The sequence below is a fragment of the Condylura cristata genome, unplaced genomic scaffold, assembly GCF_000260355.1.
Source record: "Condylura cristata isolate star-nosed mole 26May11 unplaced genomic scaffold, ConCri1.0 scaffold00008, whole genome shotgun sequence".
Lineage (NCBI taxonomy): Eukaryota > Metazoa > Chordata > Mammalia > Eulipotyphla > Talpidae > Condylura > Condylura cristata.
In genome coordinates, this window is record NW_004567109.1 from 15,041,837 (window position 1) to 15,058,983 (window position 17,147).

At 39.3% G+C, this 17,147-nt stretch overlaps 1 protein-coding gene across 6 annotated transcripts in view; it reads right to left on the minus strand.

The window, feature by feature from the left end:
* PUM1 (pumilio RNA-binding family member 1) overlaps positions 1 to 16,215 on the minus strand; it is a 101,650-nt gene extending 85,435 nt beyond the window's left edge. For 4 of the 6 annotated variants that reach the window (XM_012722462.1, XM_012722463.1, XM_012722461.1 and 1 more), the window contains exons 1-2: positions 16,114 to 16,199; positions 11,721 to 12,094 (exon numbers count right to left, since the gene is read on the minus strand). In XM_012722462.1, coding sequence (XP_012577916.1) covers positions 11,721 to 12,083 — 363 coding nt within the window. In that variant the 5' untranslated portion in view covers positions 12,084 to 12,094; positions 16,114 to 16,199. Of the gene's footprint in view, positions 1 to 11,720; positions 12,095 to 16,113 lie in introns of all 6 variants that reach the window. The other 2 variants (XM_004678715.2, XM_004678713.2) reach the window with 1 other exon arrangement.
* Between the last annotated feature and the right edge of the window lie 932 nt (positions 16,216 to 17,147).

The following is a 17,147-nucleotide window of genomic DNA, read 5'->3' on the forward strand; positions in this document are numbered from 1 at the left end:
TGGTGCAACAGACCTCTCCTGACCTGCCCACTGCTCCCCTCAGCAGTGTGCTTCATTGACCTACCTGTTCTGCTCCCCACTCTGTCTCTGGTGAATCCCCACCGGCCCTGCACCTCTAGCCTGTACTCAAGCTCTGTATGTACAAATAAGTATTTAAATAAATAAATAAATAAGTAAATAAAATAAAATAAAATTATGTGCAGTGACAAAGGCAATCTAAATTATTAATCTAACATTTCCCAGAGAAATTTTCTGTTTAACAGTTCATTATCACTGTTACAACAGGCGCTTCCTTTAACAGTCCACAGTCAGGAGGCCTGGAAAATGTCCTTCTCTTTTCAGCAGCCTTAACACTAACAAAACCACCTCACTGTTTGCCTCACTGTTCTACTGGTTGCAATAAGTGAATAAGGAATCCTCAATTAGTGGAGTCTGCCCGATTAAGTCAAATCACCGTAACTAGGAGGGCAGCTACCAAAGCACACCAAGTACTGTTCATTCTGGACTTCATGATCCTGAGAAATCATAATGTATAAATCCAAAACCCTATTTGTGGGCATAAGCATTTCAAAAGAATTCTATCTCCTGAATTAAAAGAGTACTAGTTGAAATGGGGATCTAGGTATAAAAAAATTATTTCGGTTTAATCTTGAAGATAATGGGTGTCACAAAGCAATGTTTAAAATTGGGTCTAAACATCAAAACACAAGATTTTCTTTTTTCCCCCATTAAAAAATAAAGGCTTTTCGGTCCTCTCTGGTGACGCAGCGAGTTAAAGCACAGCACTAAGAAACTAAAGTCACTTCTGCATGAGTTCAATCCCCGCCTGCCCCAGAAGTGACATGGCACAGCAGACCTCTCCTGGCTCGCCTGCTGCTCCCCTCAGCAGTGTACTTCGAAGATCTACCTGTTCTGCTCCCTACTCTATCTCTGATGAATCCTCTCAACGCCCCTGCACCTCTGGACTGAAACCCATTTTGTATGCACAAATAAATCTTTTAAAAATAAATAAATACTTTTCCAGAAAGAAAAATACTGGATGGTTTCACTCACAGCAGGAGCAAAATGGGCCAGCGGTTGGGGGGAGGAAATAATAATCAACAACTATATACCAGAGACATTTTATGAGGGTAGAGTGAGGAATGGGATCAAAAATGGGGCGGTGGGGGGGAAATGCACTGGACTATGGTGATGGCACACAGGTGATTTGGAGATGGGAAGCCAGCAGGGATTACAATTGAGATGGAAAAAGGCACAAAATGATGTAAAAATAAACTATTAATTTTTTTTAAGTATTAAGTTGAAATAATATGGCAGTTTCCCATTATGTGATATGGTTGGGGTTGGGGACAGAAACAAATTTCAATGTTTTGCAAATTAAGGAAAGTAAACCTCATTCCTACAGCCCCCTTCTGTACGCCCACTGCTGATAGGGTTTCAAGAAATCTTCAATAAACAAAAAATACACAAAACCAGAGCTAACAGAACTACTTTAAAAATTCTTTACAGCAGCCCTTCATAAATACCTCCATATCTTCAGGTCCAAAAAGCTTTCTCAGTATTCAAGACTATTCTACATCTTTACCAATTCAAAATGACATGTTAATACTCTCCAAAATAAAACATTCCACTCAATAAATCTCTTCAATATGCCCTGATAACATAATGTATTCATCATTTATGAGGTACATACTATTTGCCAGGTGCCTAGGATATAAGGCTTGAAAGAGTCTGATTTTTAACCAAGGTGCATTTGGAGGATTATCAGGAAACATTTTCTAAAAGATACATGAACTGTATCTCGTTCTCATTATTAGAAATTTTCATTCAGTAGTCTATACTTAACCTCCAAGAAGCTTTTTATTAAAACAGCTTCTTAGCACTCTATAGTGAAAGAAAAAGTCCAATGTAAGGAGCTGAATGTTTCAATAATGTAGCAAGATGGTGGCTACAATAAAGGACATCCAAACTTTTAGGAAAAAAAAAAGAGAATACAGGAGAGGTAACCATAAATGAAGATACTTCAGTTGAATTTTCAAAGGTAGGAAATGGCTAAGTGGAAAAGAGGATAGGAGATTCTAAGCAGAGAAAAGTACAACTATGTTAAAGAAGTACACAAACTATATAAACACTGCATTTGTATGACAGTTACAGAACTTCAGGACAGCTAAGTAAAGACTGGAGGTAAGCTGATTCTAAAGAGTAAGGGTTATATTGAGGAGTTTAGACATTATCCTAAAGGCAACTGAAAAGTAAGGGCAAACATGCCGATTTGTGTCTTTGGAAATAACTGGCTACAAAGTAGCCAGAATGTTTCGGGCAGGAAGGCACCAAAAAAAACAATGACAGACTACTATAAATGCCCACACAATAAAAAAAGGGAAAATGGATCTAACCGTGAAGTTGTTCTTAGATTCCTAAGGTCATCTGGAGGTGCCATCCATAAAAACAGACCATATGCAATCAGTTAACTAAGAGTCGAACTTTGAAGAACATCATAACATTCACTGCACATCAAGCTATTAGTGTCTCTAAAGTACAAATATATGAGCTGCAAGTAGGTCTTCAAATGTGTGACAATTCGAAGAGATCGGTGTTTGTGTTTTAAGGAAAAGCTAACAACTCCACAATGAAAATTAGGAGGTCCCAAATAGATCGATCTCGTACAAATCTAATCACCTTCAACATATATCATCTATGAGACCTTAACACAAGGCAACTCACTTTAATAACCCTATATATGGGCAGCAGCTGCAGACCCCACGTAGGGGCTCCGTCTCAGCTGCTGCCTGGGAACAATAAACTCTGCTTGCTCAGCCATAAATAAATAAATACCCTATATATGCTCATCCAAAAAATAAAAATTATAAAAATCAATTTTTCTGGAAGTTCAAAACCTATACAAAAAGCTAAAGTAGGTCCCAGTTTATGGAGTCGGTGTCATTATTCTAGAAGCAGAAAGTATTCAACACTAAAATGAAGTTCCCTCTAGATTTCACTGAATACACTCAACGTATACTAGCAACTTCTGTTCTTAATACAGTAACATCTTTTTTAACCAAATGTTATATATGACAGGGGCCGAGGAGATAGAACTTCACATCTCTAGGTGCACACATGCTTCACTGGCCCAGCACCAAAGCACTAGAAGATCACATTCAACTCCACTATCTCCTCATCTCCTCCCCTCTGGTAACCACCATATTTTCCAGTCTACAAATTATTCTTGTTATGTTTTGCCAGTTTTTCTTTGGTTATTTATGTTCTACAAATGAGTGAAATTGTCCAGATATGATTTATTTCACTTAGCATAATCACCTCAAGATCCAACCATATTGCTGCTAAAGACATTTCATCCTTTTTAAAATTTAAAAAAGAGGATTTCATCTTCTTTACCAATTTCTTTATCCAGTTGCCTGTCATTTTACACTGATTCCATGTCTTAGTTATTATGAAAATGTTAACATTTATTATTAAAAGAGGTAATTTAGGCCCTCCCTGATGGTGCAGTGGGTTAAAGCACTGCACTGGGAAGCTGAAACCACTTCCGCATGAGTTCGATTCCCACCTGCCCCGGAGGGAGGTGACCCCATGGCTTGGCAGACCTCTCCTGACCCGCCGCTGCTCCCCTCAGCAGTGTACTTCGTTGATCTGCCTGTTCTGCTCCCCACTCTGTCTCTGGTGAAGTCTTTTGCCACCCCTGAGTCTCTGGCCTGTACCCCAGTTCTGTATGCACAAGTAAATAAATCTTTAAAAAAAAAAAAAAGAGGTAATTTAGGGCCACTACTGCTGCAGCTTGAGTTCGATCCCCAGCCAAGGAACTAACAGACACAACAGACCTCTCCTGTTTGTCCCATACTCCACTTCACAGTCTGTTTAGGAGGCCAGCCCGTTCTGTTCCCTACTGTCTTAGGTGAATCCTGTCACACACACACACCATCCACCCATCCTGCCCCCACCATGCATCTCTGGTCTTCACCCTAGTTTTTCTAAATGAAAGTTAAAAAAGTAAAATAAACGAGGTAATTAATGTAATGATTACTACATTAGGAAAAAAAATTAGAAGATCTCTAAGATCATTTCAGACTCCAAAATTCCACTGAAAATGAAAATGGAATTTTGCCATCATCCAATACAGCTAAATCAAGCTCTTAATCAAAGGTATAAAATTGAGTCTTTTTACTCTTTCAGAAACAATAAAAATTTCAAATTTAAATATGGAAAATGCAAGATGTATGAGAAGAAACCAAAATCACCTGAGTGTAACCCACCCACACAAATGAAAGCAAAATTTGGCCAAATTTTCTTCCAGTCTTTCCCCATATGTATTGTCCTCAACACCATAAGTTCTTGAAAACTACAACCTTAAAGTGCAAGTGCTTAACAAAACAAAACATAAAAATCATTTCTTGGTCTTCCCTGGTGGCACACAGTCAAGTCTCAATACAATGACATTATCTGCAGCCACTGCAACACAAATTCGATTCCCTACTAGTGCAGCAGATCTCTTTCTGTCTCCCACACTGTTCCCCTCAGAAGTGTATTTCAGTAGATCTGCCTATTCTGTCTCTGGTGAATCCTCTCACATACTCCTGCACTTCTGGTCTGTACCCCAGTTTTTGTATGGATAAATCTTTTTTTAAAAAATCACATCTTGGGCCCTCCCTGGTGGCGCAGCGGGTTAAAGCACAGCACTGAGAATCTGAAGCCACTTCCGCATGAGTTCGATTCCCGCCTGCCCCGGAGGAGACCACATGGTGAGCCAGACCTCTCCTGACCCACCCGCTGCTTCCCTCAGCAGTGTACTTCGTCGATCTGCCTGTTCTGCTCCCCACTCTGTCTCTGGTGAAGCCTCTCACTGCCCCTGAGCCTCTGGCCTGTACCCAGTTCTGTATGCACAAATAAATAAATAAATCTTTAAAAAAAAAAAAATCACATCTTGGGCCCTCCCTGGTGGCGCAGCGGGTTAAAGCACAGCACTGAGAATCTGAAGCCACTTCCGCATGAGTTCGATTCCCGCCTGCCCCGGAGGAGACCACATGGTGAGCCAGACCTCTCCTGACCCACCCGCTGCTTCCCTCAGCAGTGTACTTCGTAGATCTGCCTGTTCTGCTCCCCGCTCTGTCTCTGGTGAATCCTCTCACCCTCCACATCTCTGGTCTGTACCCCAATTCTGTATGAATAAATAAATAAATCTTAAAAAAAAGCACTTCTTTCAACATCACTCAAATATTTTTCTTATCAAGGTTATAAGAAATCAGTGTTACTCAAAGACTACTACACATTCCTTTCATTAGATTCAGAGCTTCAAGCCCACTTTTTACATAAATAAATGAACTGTATCTAACATAAAATTACTCTCATATGATTTGTTTGAGTCACCCAAACACACTATAGTCCTCTTCAGCATTTATTCGATATAGACAACTCACTGAAATTCTCATTTTGAAACAACTTCCTTTATAATATCTTCCGCTCTCCTTGAATCTGCTGCCTCAGAGAGAAAAATGTGTTAACATTAACTTCATTGTTTAGCTTTTTATTATTTATCCCTAATTTGGCCAACTAGGGGAAATTTTTGAATCAATTTTTTAGCAAATTAAAGAACATTTTTTAATTAACAGCTGGCTTGCCACTTTTAAATACTTAAAAGTAGAATTAGGTTAATGAACTGTTCCCTTGTTAAAAATCTTTAGGGAAGGTTCCTTAATTGTGAAAAACTGTCATTTGATGATCAACTGACTATGACATAAAGAACATTTATATTCATAACACATAAAGAATACAGCTTCCTGAAAACACCTGTTCTAATTTAAGCTTTCTTCTTGCCATGATTATAAACAAGTAGTTTATGTATGCTGTTAATCTGAAAAGACATCCCTCACTGATAGAAAAGTTGCCATTAGCCCCAGTAAAACTTATCATTTGGAAAAAGTCTAAATCCATGGTGTGACGTTATAGATAAACCCAACCCTCCCCCCTCTATCTCTAGAAAGTACTAGCACTATGAAGAACTGTCTTACTTTTCTATCTATACATTAGACTTATGTACCTTTAAAACTCTAGATGTACCCAAGAGAAATGAAAACATGTCCAGACAAAAACCTGTACACAAATGTTCAGAGCAGTATTAATCCTAATAGCCAGAAAGTGGAAATAACCCAAAGGTTCATCAACTGAGAAATAGATAAATAAAATGTAGCCTATATCTGTATAACTAACTTATTCAACAACAAAGAAAGAAATAAGGTACTGATACACACTACCACATGGATAAACCTTCAAAGCATCATGCTAAGTTGAAAGAAACCCATCAATATGCACACAAAAATACTGTATGATTCCATTTACATGCACTATCCAGACTCCATAGACAGAGAATATAAATTGGTGGTTGCCTAGAGTCAGGAATTATTATCAATAAGTACAGGGGTTTTGGGGGGTTATGAAAAGATTCTACTCTATTGTGGTAATGGTTGCACAACTCTGTGAATATATTTTTAAAAATTGAATTGTGCACTTTAAATGGGTGAATTATGTACCAATAAAGCATCTAGGGCCCCGCTTTTCCATAAACCTAAAATTGTTTTCCTGAGGAGATCCATAAAAATACTAAGGAAGATACTTTAGCCATAAAAGAGCACTTAAAGAGCATTGAAAGCAATAAATAGACAAGGTATGCTGAATCTTCTGAAATCATTAATAAAGCACTTTACAATAAACAGTTCTCAAAGAATACCACATTAAAAAAAATAAGGTTCCTCTGGCAAAGGTCTGATAATTCTTCAACTGTATCACCAATACCAGGTACACCCATCAGGTTCAAAGTCTTTAATCAAATTCCCAAATACTAAACTCATCCAACCTACTGCTAATCTCTGAATAATGTTTCTCACAACATTCACAGCAGGGACTAAAATACCAGAGCAGAGCACTGGCTTAAGTCACAGTTCATCACGGCCCTGTACTGTATCCAGAAGATAAAACTAAAAGTAAAAAAACAGGGAAGAGGAAGCCAAAACAACAACAAAAAACTCTTACTTACTCCACTATCTTCAACACTTACTAATTTCTTAGCATAATGTTGTTAGTCCTATGCTCATTCAGCTATGAGGGTCAAGCCATTTCCCAAATGTAAACAGACAAGAGTGTAAACAAATAGTTTTGTTTTAAGCAGAGGCATAGCAAATTCTATAACCAACCACTACGGTATAGATCACTAAATTTACTCCACTTCAGTTTCCAGAAGTACTCATTATATTACCTTCTATCCTATAATCCCTTCCTAACTCCACAGCAAAAACCTTTTTGAAACAAAGTAGGTGGATCACAAACTTCTGCAAGTTGCCATTTAGAAGGCACATACAATCATGTTCTACTTGATACAGTTAAGATACTCCAGGTGTCCAACTACCAAATGCATTACCACTTGGTATGTATGGATAGCTACTTGGGTGTCTACCAAGACATCTCAATGAATACCTTTTATTTACCCTAGAACATAACTCTTAATAATAACATGATTCTTAAAGCTGAACAATTGTGAAAGATACAGTCAGTTCTTTTGAGCAACTATGTAACATTAAGCTTTGGTGAATTCCAAATAAAATGAAAAAGGCGCTAAGACAAAAGTGCAAAGGTAAAATGTGAAAGCACGTGTTCACAAAATGCCACTGGCCCAAACACTGAGTTACCTCAGCTATCAACCCAGGAAGGTAAGACTCCTGTTCTAACAAACTCACTCAGCAGAAAAACAGAAAAGAATCCCCAGAAAATGATGAGACTCCTCATGTGAGATATACTTGGGCTCCCGCCCAGTTTAATGTGATATTTATTAGTCACAAAATAGAAGGACTAACAGTGACTGAAGAGTAAGAACAGACATGTCAGGGGTGGGTGTCAGAAGACGCTAGAAGAGGAGAACACCAAGTGAAAATAAAGGGGTTACAAATAGAATGAAAGAGAAAATTCATCCTCTCAATTTTGCCTGGTTAGCTGCCAATTTCTGTGGTGTATACTGATACATCCTAGTGCCAAAAGACTATTAGTAAAAGGTAAAAGCTCTGTAGAGTTGTCCTCTAAATTTCCTTCCTCCCACAACAGAGCTGCTACCAACCTGTCCCTTAAAACCCAGTACAGAGGCCACAGTTCAACTGATCAATCTTAAATTATTTTCCCTATTTCCCTATTTCATCACCGACTTTATCTCACAACAGTTTACAGATTAAACATTTCACAATAAGAAAATAAAACAATCACAACAAGTCAAAGATTTGACCTTAGAACCTTGAGCTTTGCATGATAAAAGCATGAATACTATTCAAAAAAATTTAAGTTATAAAAATTACTCTTAAATATGCAATTGTTTGTAAGCAATATTTTAAGTTTTATTCACTTAGGTAGGATGATGTGTTTTCTAATTCTTGATCCATGTTCATTTTCTTGTTAATGATGAATAAATTCTACAGGTAAAAGAATATTGTCATGGGACTTCTTTCCTCATTCCCCTCCAAGACCTCAATTTAGCCCATGGGGGCTCCCAAGTGTCCACACCAAATGCGATAATTGTATGTACTAAAATAAGTGATACTTAATGTATAAATTAAAGTGGAAGGCAATAAAGTTTGTATGTTACAACTTTTTAAAAATAAACATACAAATCTGAACCTTTCCTTACCGTAAAACTTATTGTATGACTTCAAAATTAACCTAATTTTAAATACCTCAGCTTGCATATTTCTTAATAATATTAATAACCTTAACACATTCTCAAACTCTTAATATTTAAACCTTTGATTTTAAATGTTTCATACGAATTATGTTCAGATTTCATATTTAGAAATCTTAAATACTGAAAATATCAATTATATATATATATATATATGTACAACTTATAGAGCTCAACCATCAAAATGGGGGAACTCAGACTCTAGGAGAATTTACCATATTTATTAGGCAGGAAAATCCAAACTTCAAAGGGTTAAAAAAAATTAGTTTTAGGCCTCCCTGGTGGCACAAGGGGTTAAGTCTCAGCACTATGAGCTATTACCAGCCACTGCATTAGTTTGATCTCCAGTCAGAAAGCTGACCCACATGGCATAGCAGACATCTCCTGTCTCCCCTCAGCAATGTATTTCAATCTGCCTGTTCTGCTCCCCACTCTGTCTCTGGTAAATCCGTTCACCCACCCTCACACCCTTCACTTACACCCCAGCTCTTGTATACATAAATAAAATTAATCCTTAAAAAAAAGTAAGTTTTTAAGTTTAAAAGAGTGATTGCTCATAAATAGGAGTAATAATTAGAGAAATGGGTGTAAAGTACCGGACACAATAGCTCTTTCCCCCAAACACTTCTGGCTGGCACCACATCTTGCAATGTCTTTACTTCACCAACTCACGAGTGAAAGCTCTCTACCAATTTGATCTTAAATTTAGTTCCACTGTGCAAAAAGGCCTTGGGGTAGAGGTGAAGCATGAGCGCAAGAACACAGGCCCTCCAAACAAGAATTACAGCCCAAATGAATGGCAGATTGTGAACACAACAGAATCACTTTATATTGAGTCATTCTGTCTCAAGAAAGACAAGCTTTCCACAACACACATTCTACTTAGAATACATACTTAAAAAACAAAAGTGAAAAAAAATTTAGCATCACTGCTCTTGTGGAAAATAAAATGACTCTTGCAATCATAGTAGGGAGAAGTCAACATTTGTATTCATCTCATTATCAAGTTCTCCATCTCTAAAATTCAAGCAAAATAATTTTGACCTTGGAATGTGCCACTTATTAGAACAGTCTCGTTTCTTTGGTTTCATTTTTAGGGCTTAGGTTGTTCCTAGGGAGGCAAGAGTAAATATAAAGCATCAACAAGACTCATCAACACTGGGTTTCAAAACCAGGTTCTCCCTTTCTTCCTGATAACTAAGCTTCCATTTCTCACATCTCAAAAGACACACCTCTCTCATGGGATTGTTCTGATGATAAATCACAGAAGATACTTAGCCCGGTGTTTAGAATATAAGTCGCTCAGTAAATTTCTATTACTTTAGTGGCTCTCAACTTCTTTTGTCCTCCCACCTTCTTTTCAGTGACCCTGTTACTTCCAGAGCAATAGCAGATTCTCCACCTAAAGATAAGCAGCTCCAGTCTTCAATGAACTACAGACTGTCACTTCCTGTTAAAGTGGCCTCCACCTATTGCCATGTGCTTCCACGTTAAACTCTGAGACCTGCTGCTTTATCTGCATGCACATATGATCTTCCCTCACTCAATCAACTCATTCAGACAGCTCCACCCTGGTGGCACAGGGGTTAAACACAGCACTATCAAGCTGTGCCACTGCAGCATGAGTTCAGCCAGGGAGCTGTCTTACATGGCAAAGCAGGCCTCTTCTTTCTCACCCGCTGTTTCCCTCAGCAGTGTATTTCCATAGATCTACCTGTTCTGCTACCCTCTGTCTTTGGTGAATCCTCTCACCCCCTGCACTTCTGGCCTGTACCCCAGATCTTCTATGCATAAATAAATAAATCTTTAAATAATAGTAATTCAGATACCTCCTAGGAAAGAGGCATAAAAAACACAACAGTCTCTGCCCTAAGTTCAGTCCACAAGAAAAGATCAACACCAAAGAGTAAATTACAATAAACTATGATGCTGAAAAGAAGTAACTGTGGGCAACCTGTATCTGCAACACGGCAACTAATCCAGGTTCCCAAATGCATGCCAATTAGTGGGCCACTGGTTTAGGTACCCTAGTTATGGAATAGGCTTTGCCACTTAATGTTAACTCTTGTTTGCCAACTGACCTAGATAAAACTGCTCAGTAAGTAGATATATGTCTCTTACATATGTCTCTTACATATACAGCTACTAATATCTCAAACTCAATGTACACAATGTCAAACTTAATTACCTTGTGTCCAAATCAGAAGCAAACAGAAGCACTAGAGTCTAGTGAAACATGTCAAGTTTTTTCTAATTAGCAGTCAGATAGTGGCAATGTAAAATATTTGAAGCTTTTACAAATTCCTGGTATAACCAATTTCAAAAGACCCTAATAAAAGCTTTCTAATCCGTTCATCATCATCAGGAAGTTAGGAAATAGAGATCAGGGTAAGCTCTCTCCTCAGTAAAATACACTATCATCCCAGCTATGATTTTGTTATGATAGGTATAATAAAATCAGCCAAATTAAATAAATGCTTAGATCATGACAATAAAGGTAGCCAAACAGCCACCCTTTGCCATAAAACATTAGATATATCAGTTCCATTTCAAATAAATTTCATTTGAACTGATTTGTTATCAACTTCCTACTACATTCAAGTATATCATATTAAAAACAAAAGTTACCACACCTGACAAGAAACTCTAAAATATGTATTGGCCTATAAATAGCCCAAATAGTTCTTAAAAGATTATGTCAAAAGGGTAAAGTATTCATTGTTAAAAAAGAAAAAGTACACCCCCAGAAATACAATCAACACATTAAAACAATCTTAATTTTTTAAAATGGTCATTTACTACTTAGTGCCAGATGATAAATGATTCAGTGACAGACAATATTGCAATAATTATCCTTTAAAACAAAAGACTGAGTTTAGACAAAATGAAATAAAAAAACTTAGGTTTTAAAAAATATTCACTGAGAGCAGAAATCCTAAGTGGACAGCGATTATAAAGAGTTTCAAAGCTGAAATAGTGAACTTTTTTTTACCTGATGTTCAGCATGAATGTTATCCCCAGTAGGCCATCGATGTTTGCTATTATTATAGCCGCCTCCACCACTTCCTCCTCCCCCAAGCTGCTCACCATGCTGCCTCTGAAAGAAGTAGTCCACCATTGCGTCGTCCTGGGATCGGCCTGCAACTCCTATGGATCCTGGGACAGGGCTGGAGTGTGTCCCAGCTGCAAGAGCCTGATTTGCAGCTGGTTGTGGCTGCGCTTGCGACCCTGTTCCAGATGTCAAAACAACAGGCATGTTGGGATTAGCTGTTTCTTGAGGGTGATGTTTCAGGTGGGGGCTGAAAGAGTCCTGCCAAAGCACTGCTTTTCTCTTCAAGACACATGCAACGCTCATTCCACCAACACCTATGGACAAACAGGTTACAACTATTTAAAATTTACATTATTATAACTTTATATACATCAAGACAAAAAGTTCTCTTTGCAAATGCAATACATCATTTACTTCAACCAGTTTCTATGAAATAGCTAAATGGTTTATATACACAATTTTCTAAACTGAAACTTCCATTCTTAAGGCAACTTCAGGGAAACTCATGTGGTAGAAAGATAGCAATAGAATTAGACTTCAATCAATAGTTCCTCTACCAATTTATTTGCATCTCAAAGTCAACTGTGGCAGACACTTCTGAAATATCACTTTACAACTGGAGCAAATGACAATAAACTAGAGAAAAAAAAATTCAAGCCTCTTATAATACAATCAGCAATAACTCATAGATGTCTAAAACTTGAAAGGGCTCTTTAAAACAGTAACAGGGCCCTCCCTGGTGGTGTAACAGGTTAAAGCACAGCCCTACGAAGCTAGCCTCGGCAGCTTCAGCGCAAGTTCCATGCCCTGCCCAGGGAGATGACCCACATGGCACAGCAGAACTCTTCTCGCCCACTGCTCCCCTCTCTCAGTGGTGTACTTCATCAATCTGCCTGTTCTGCTCCCCACTCTTTCTCTGGTGAATCCTCTCGCTGCACCTGTACCCCATTTTGTATGCATAAATAAATAAATCCTTTTAAAAAAATAAAGTAAAACATACAACATATTCATAGCATGCTCCTTAAAGAAACAATAAGACCCCTGACCAAAAAGCAACAGAAATGTTCTTAGCTTCTCACCTGCTATTGATAGAAGAAATTAAATTTTTAGTAATAACTTACATTAATAACTGCAGTATCAGCATTACTGTTAGTACTTCAACTCCTATCAACAGGATAAGAAACCAAGTTCAAACACTTTACTGGTAGGGAAAGTCTCACTGTTATAAAGATGCTTCAACACAATAATGATTGTGTGGGCAAGTATCCTGCTGACATAATCTAATCATCACAAAAGTACCAAAAAGGCAGGATTATTAACCCTATTTCACAGATGAAACATACAGAAATGTTACTATTCCCAAGGCCATTTAGCCTAGTAATTAACAAAGGAGCAGATTTCAACCAAATCTGTTTTGACGCCAAACCTAGCTCTACCAACACCATGCTACTCTCCCAGAAAAATCAGCACAGGAGATACTTCCCTCACTTGCATTTGCTACTCTTTTCTTAAAGGATCAACAAAGAATCTCCAAAGTGTTACCTTGAAACATCACTAGACTAGTTGTATCAATTAGAACACTTGTCAGCATGTGGGAAAGTTGAAAACTGCTACAAAGTAACTAAGCACTTACCAATTGGAACATACCTGGCCAACAGCCATTAAAGTCTAATTTCACACCTATTATTTTTCCCTGGCCCTACTGTGTCATCTCAAAAACAAACTCAAAAGAGCTAAGAAAACACTATTAGACTATTTCTCTTTATAGAACTGCATCTCTGAGAAAGAAGCATCTGCTTCTCACAGCTAATTCACACTTTCAAGTCAGAAGTTATTGCTAGTCTATTAACCATTCCAATCCATCAGAACCTTACTGGTGTAGTGGGGTAGTCTAACTTTCTAGTGCTCACACCTATGTGCCAAAATCAGAAAGTCATAGCCATGTTTACCATCAGTCTTTGCAAAGTGCTAACCAACTTCATGAGATTTTCCAAAAACTCACCAATACTAGACAATTCCACTCTCTTCTACAGGGCTTCTCAATATAAATCATTGTTCTAGAGCAAACAAGAAATTCCAAATCCCAAGTTTTACCACTGAACTAGCAACCTCTGAGTGTTTCCTAATCTAGAAAATGGAAGATACCCTTTATTCCTTACAAGTTTTTTTTCCTTTAAATCAAAATAAACAACAGATGTAAAAGCTTTTGGGTAAATTTAATGTCACCATGCTAACAACCAAAAAATTCAGTTACCACCAGTCAGTCCCTTAGTTTCTTAAGGTAGCAAATGTAATCTTTTCTGAAATAAAAGATTTGCCAAAATACCTGTCTAACACAGAATAGCCATATAAAAAAGGTGTTTACCGCTGAAACTTCTAACAAGGGATGGGGGAGGGGCAGGGAGATTCCCATAAAATGTTCAACCAAAACAATTGGCTTTTGTAAAGCTATCTGTGTGCCCTGAGACTTCCTGCTTTTTTTTACCTAAAGAGGCAAGGCAGTTTCTCCAACAAGAGAAATCCTAGCAAAAGAAACAGTTTGAAAGTGAGCAAACACCTGAGCAATTAACATGTGTCTCCAGTAGTTTTGTAACATCTTGGCATTACTGCATAAAAATTAAGAAATAAGTCACCCAAATATTAGAAAACATCTGAATTGCAGATGCCTGTTAAAGAACTTGTAATGCTCACTAAAATTTATGTATAGCATATGAAATGTGACAAATGGCACATTATAAACATAAGTATTTTAAATTAGAAATAAGTGGATTTTAGTTATTCTTCCAGTTTTCAAACTGCTTACATCAGGGTTTTGCTTTTTGAAAAATCACTAATAGATTTAATTTCAAACAAAGGAAGACAGTTTAATCTGTCTCCCTGGCTCACTTTTTACTAAAATACTTAGTTTTAGAAGTGTTTATTTTTACCACACTGGGGGGAAAAAAAGATTACGTGGGCATAAATTTTAAAGCATCTTATCTCAAAACCAAACTAAACTTCAAACCCAACTTCAAAAAGCTGTGGCCTTGGACAAAATTAATTCAATTGTGGCTAAGGCAAAATACTGACTCAAAGTTCAGAACCCAGTGTGTATTTCCCAAAGGTCCAAATAAAGAATCAACAGTCCCCAGTAGTGTTTTTATAAAGTTAAAAAATTAGTAGTGTGTGAAATATTTACTGTGCTAACTAAAACTGCGTCGGGATCCACATACCCAGGAAGCTTGTCCTGTTCAGTTTTCAGGTTTTTGTTCTCATAAAGTACGACAAAAAAGCTAAAGCTACATACAACCCCTTGTTTCTGAAGTAACTTGACTTAGAACAAAAATAACAATAAAGGCTTATAAACGATCATTAATCCCAGGCAGAGTAGGAAGTGAACGAATTGAGATCCAGAGCTAAGAACTGTTTTCTTTACTAGACAATGAAGAGTACCAATACCTCAAGTTATGAGGACGATAAAAACCTTTCCCGATACTGTGAGGGGGGGTGTCTTTTGGGGGGAGGGGATCGTACTGAGAAGAGGGAGTTCTAGGATCGTGTACCCCACTTGACGTGGGAGTGGTACCGACAAGTCTAACAAACGATGTTTACCAAGAACGTTTGTGATACTAAAACTATTTAGTACTGTGTATGTGGTTTCCTATCAAGGAGTGAACCCCTCTTTCAGTTAGGACAGACATGCACCTACATAAGGAGGCTCAAAACCCAAGAACCCCAAAACACAAGCTCTCTCGGAAACAAAAGGCCACAAGCACCCAGGAGCCTAACAGCGATCTGAAACTTCCTGATCGCCACTTCTCCACATTTAAGGTTCCCAAAGTTCCCCCACAATGGTTTGCCTGCAGACAAGGGCCACCGCTGCTTCTAAAGCGATTTATTGTTCCTCCTCGTTCGGCGCTGCCACGGAAGCTCAAGAAGTAGAAGAAATCCAGAAAGGCTCAATATTACACTTCACGGCCACAGAAGACTCGAGGCTTCGCAAATCCATTAAAAAAGCAACCCGAATGGCAACATCAATCTTCGGGGGTTCCAACAGGGCCGAGCAGAAATGTACAGGCATGTCTGTGCCCTAAGCCCGGGCCTAAACCCCCGGCATTTTCCTCGTTTCGACCCCGCTCCCCACCCCCTCCCTCCTTTGATAACAATAGGGGCCTTGCTGCTGACTCCAAAACATGTACGAGAACAGCGAGTGAGAAGCCTCGGCTAGGGCCCCGGCGGCTTTTCCAAAGCCCTTCTCTCCCCACCAGCCGCTCTCAAACACCAATACAAAGGGACAATCTGCTCGCTAGGGGTGCGGAGCAGCGTTTGGGGGCTGCGGGGTGCGGATACTCACGGGCGGAGCGGTAGGATGAAGATGGATTTCAGCGCCCCGATCTTCTCTCTCCGGCGCTCTCGCTCCCCCTTACCTTTCACTCCGACAACATGGCGGCCCACTGGGGACTAGGCTGGCGCGGTGCATCATGGGATAGGCTCTGGCCCCGGCCCCGGCCCCGGCGGTGGCAGCAGCATGTGCAGAGAAAGCTGGCGGCTCTGGAACAGGTTGCCTGGTTGCCATGCCAACCCAGGGCCTGTGTGAACTTGGGAAACTCACAGGCGACACAACCGCTGCGCGCGCGCCCGCTAGGCGAACGCGCGCCGCCGCAGACAGAAAGCGGAGTCCGGCGAGCCGGCAGTGGAGCGGCCACGATGCGCGCGGCACCCAGCGCTCTCGGCACCCAGCTGGGCGCACCAGGCTGGGGCTGTGACGCCAACGAGATGTTTAGGGACCATCGATGGGGCACCTCCCAGCCCACTCTCGCCGGCCCAGTTCACCCCCAGGTGGTTCTGCATACAGAGTGAATGGATGCCTCTGGCGTAACAGGTGCTGAGTTCAAACCCCTTTGCTGTCGCTTTCTGGCCCTGTGGCCTTGTCTAATGTTCCTGCCTCCATTGCCCCATTATTAGAATGAAGAGGAAAATGAAAACCACCACTGAACGGATTTGCCTTGAGGATTAACATAAAGTCCCAGTGCCAGGGACTTGTAAGCAAGACCACTATATTTGCTAAGTCCAGCACAAAGAATAAGGGCAGGACCCTGATCCAAATTGCTACGAATTTCAAGGCAGTGATAGAAGAAATTTAAACCAAAACCTTGAAGTGCACTCTGCTTGTAAGAGTGGTTAGATGCCATTCCGTCCAGTTTTGAAAATAAATAGAAATGTGGCCATGTGAATAAAGTATCTTTCAAATCAGTAGCTTTGATAGTCTATCGAAAATCAAGCCCAAGATAGATTGACAATTTAGGCAAATCACAGTACTATAAAAGGCCAAAAGAAGATAGCCCTAGGGGAGTTTATAATTGGAGGAGGAAAAAAAAATTTAAAGCA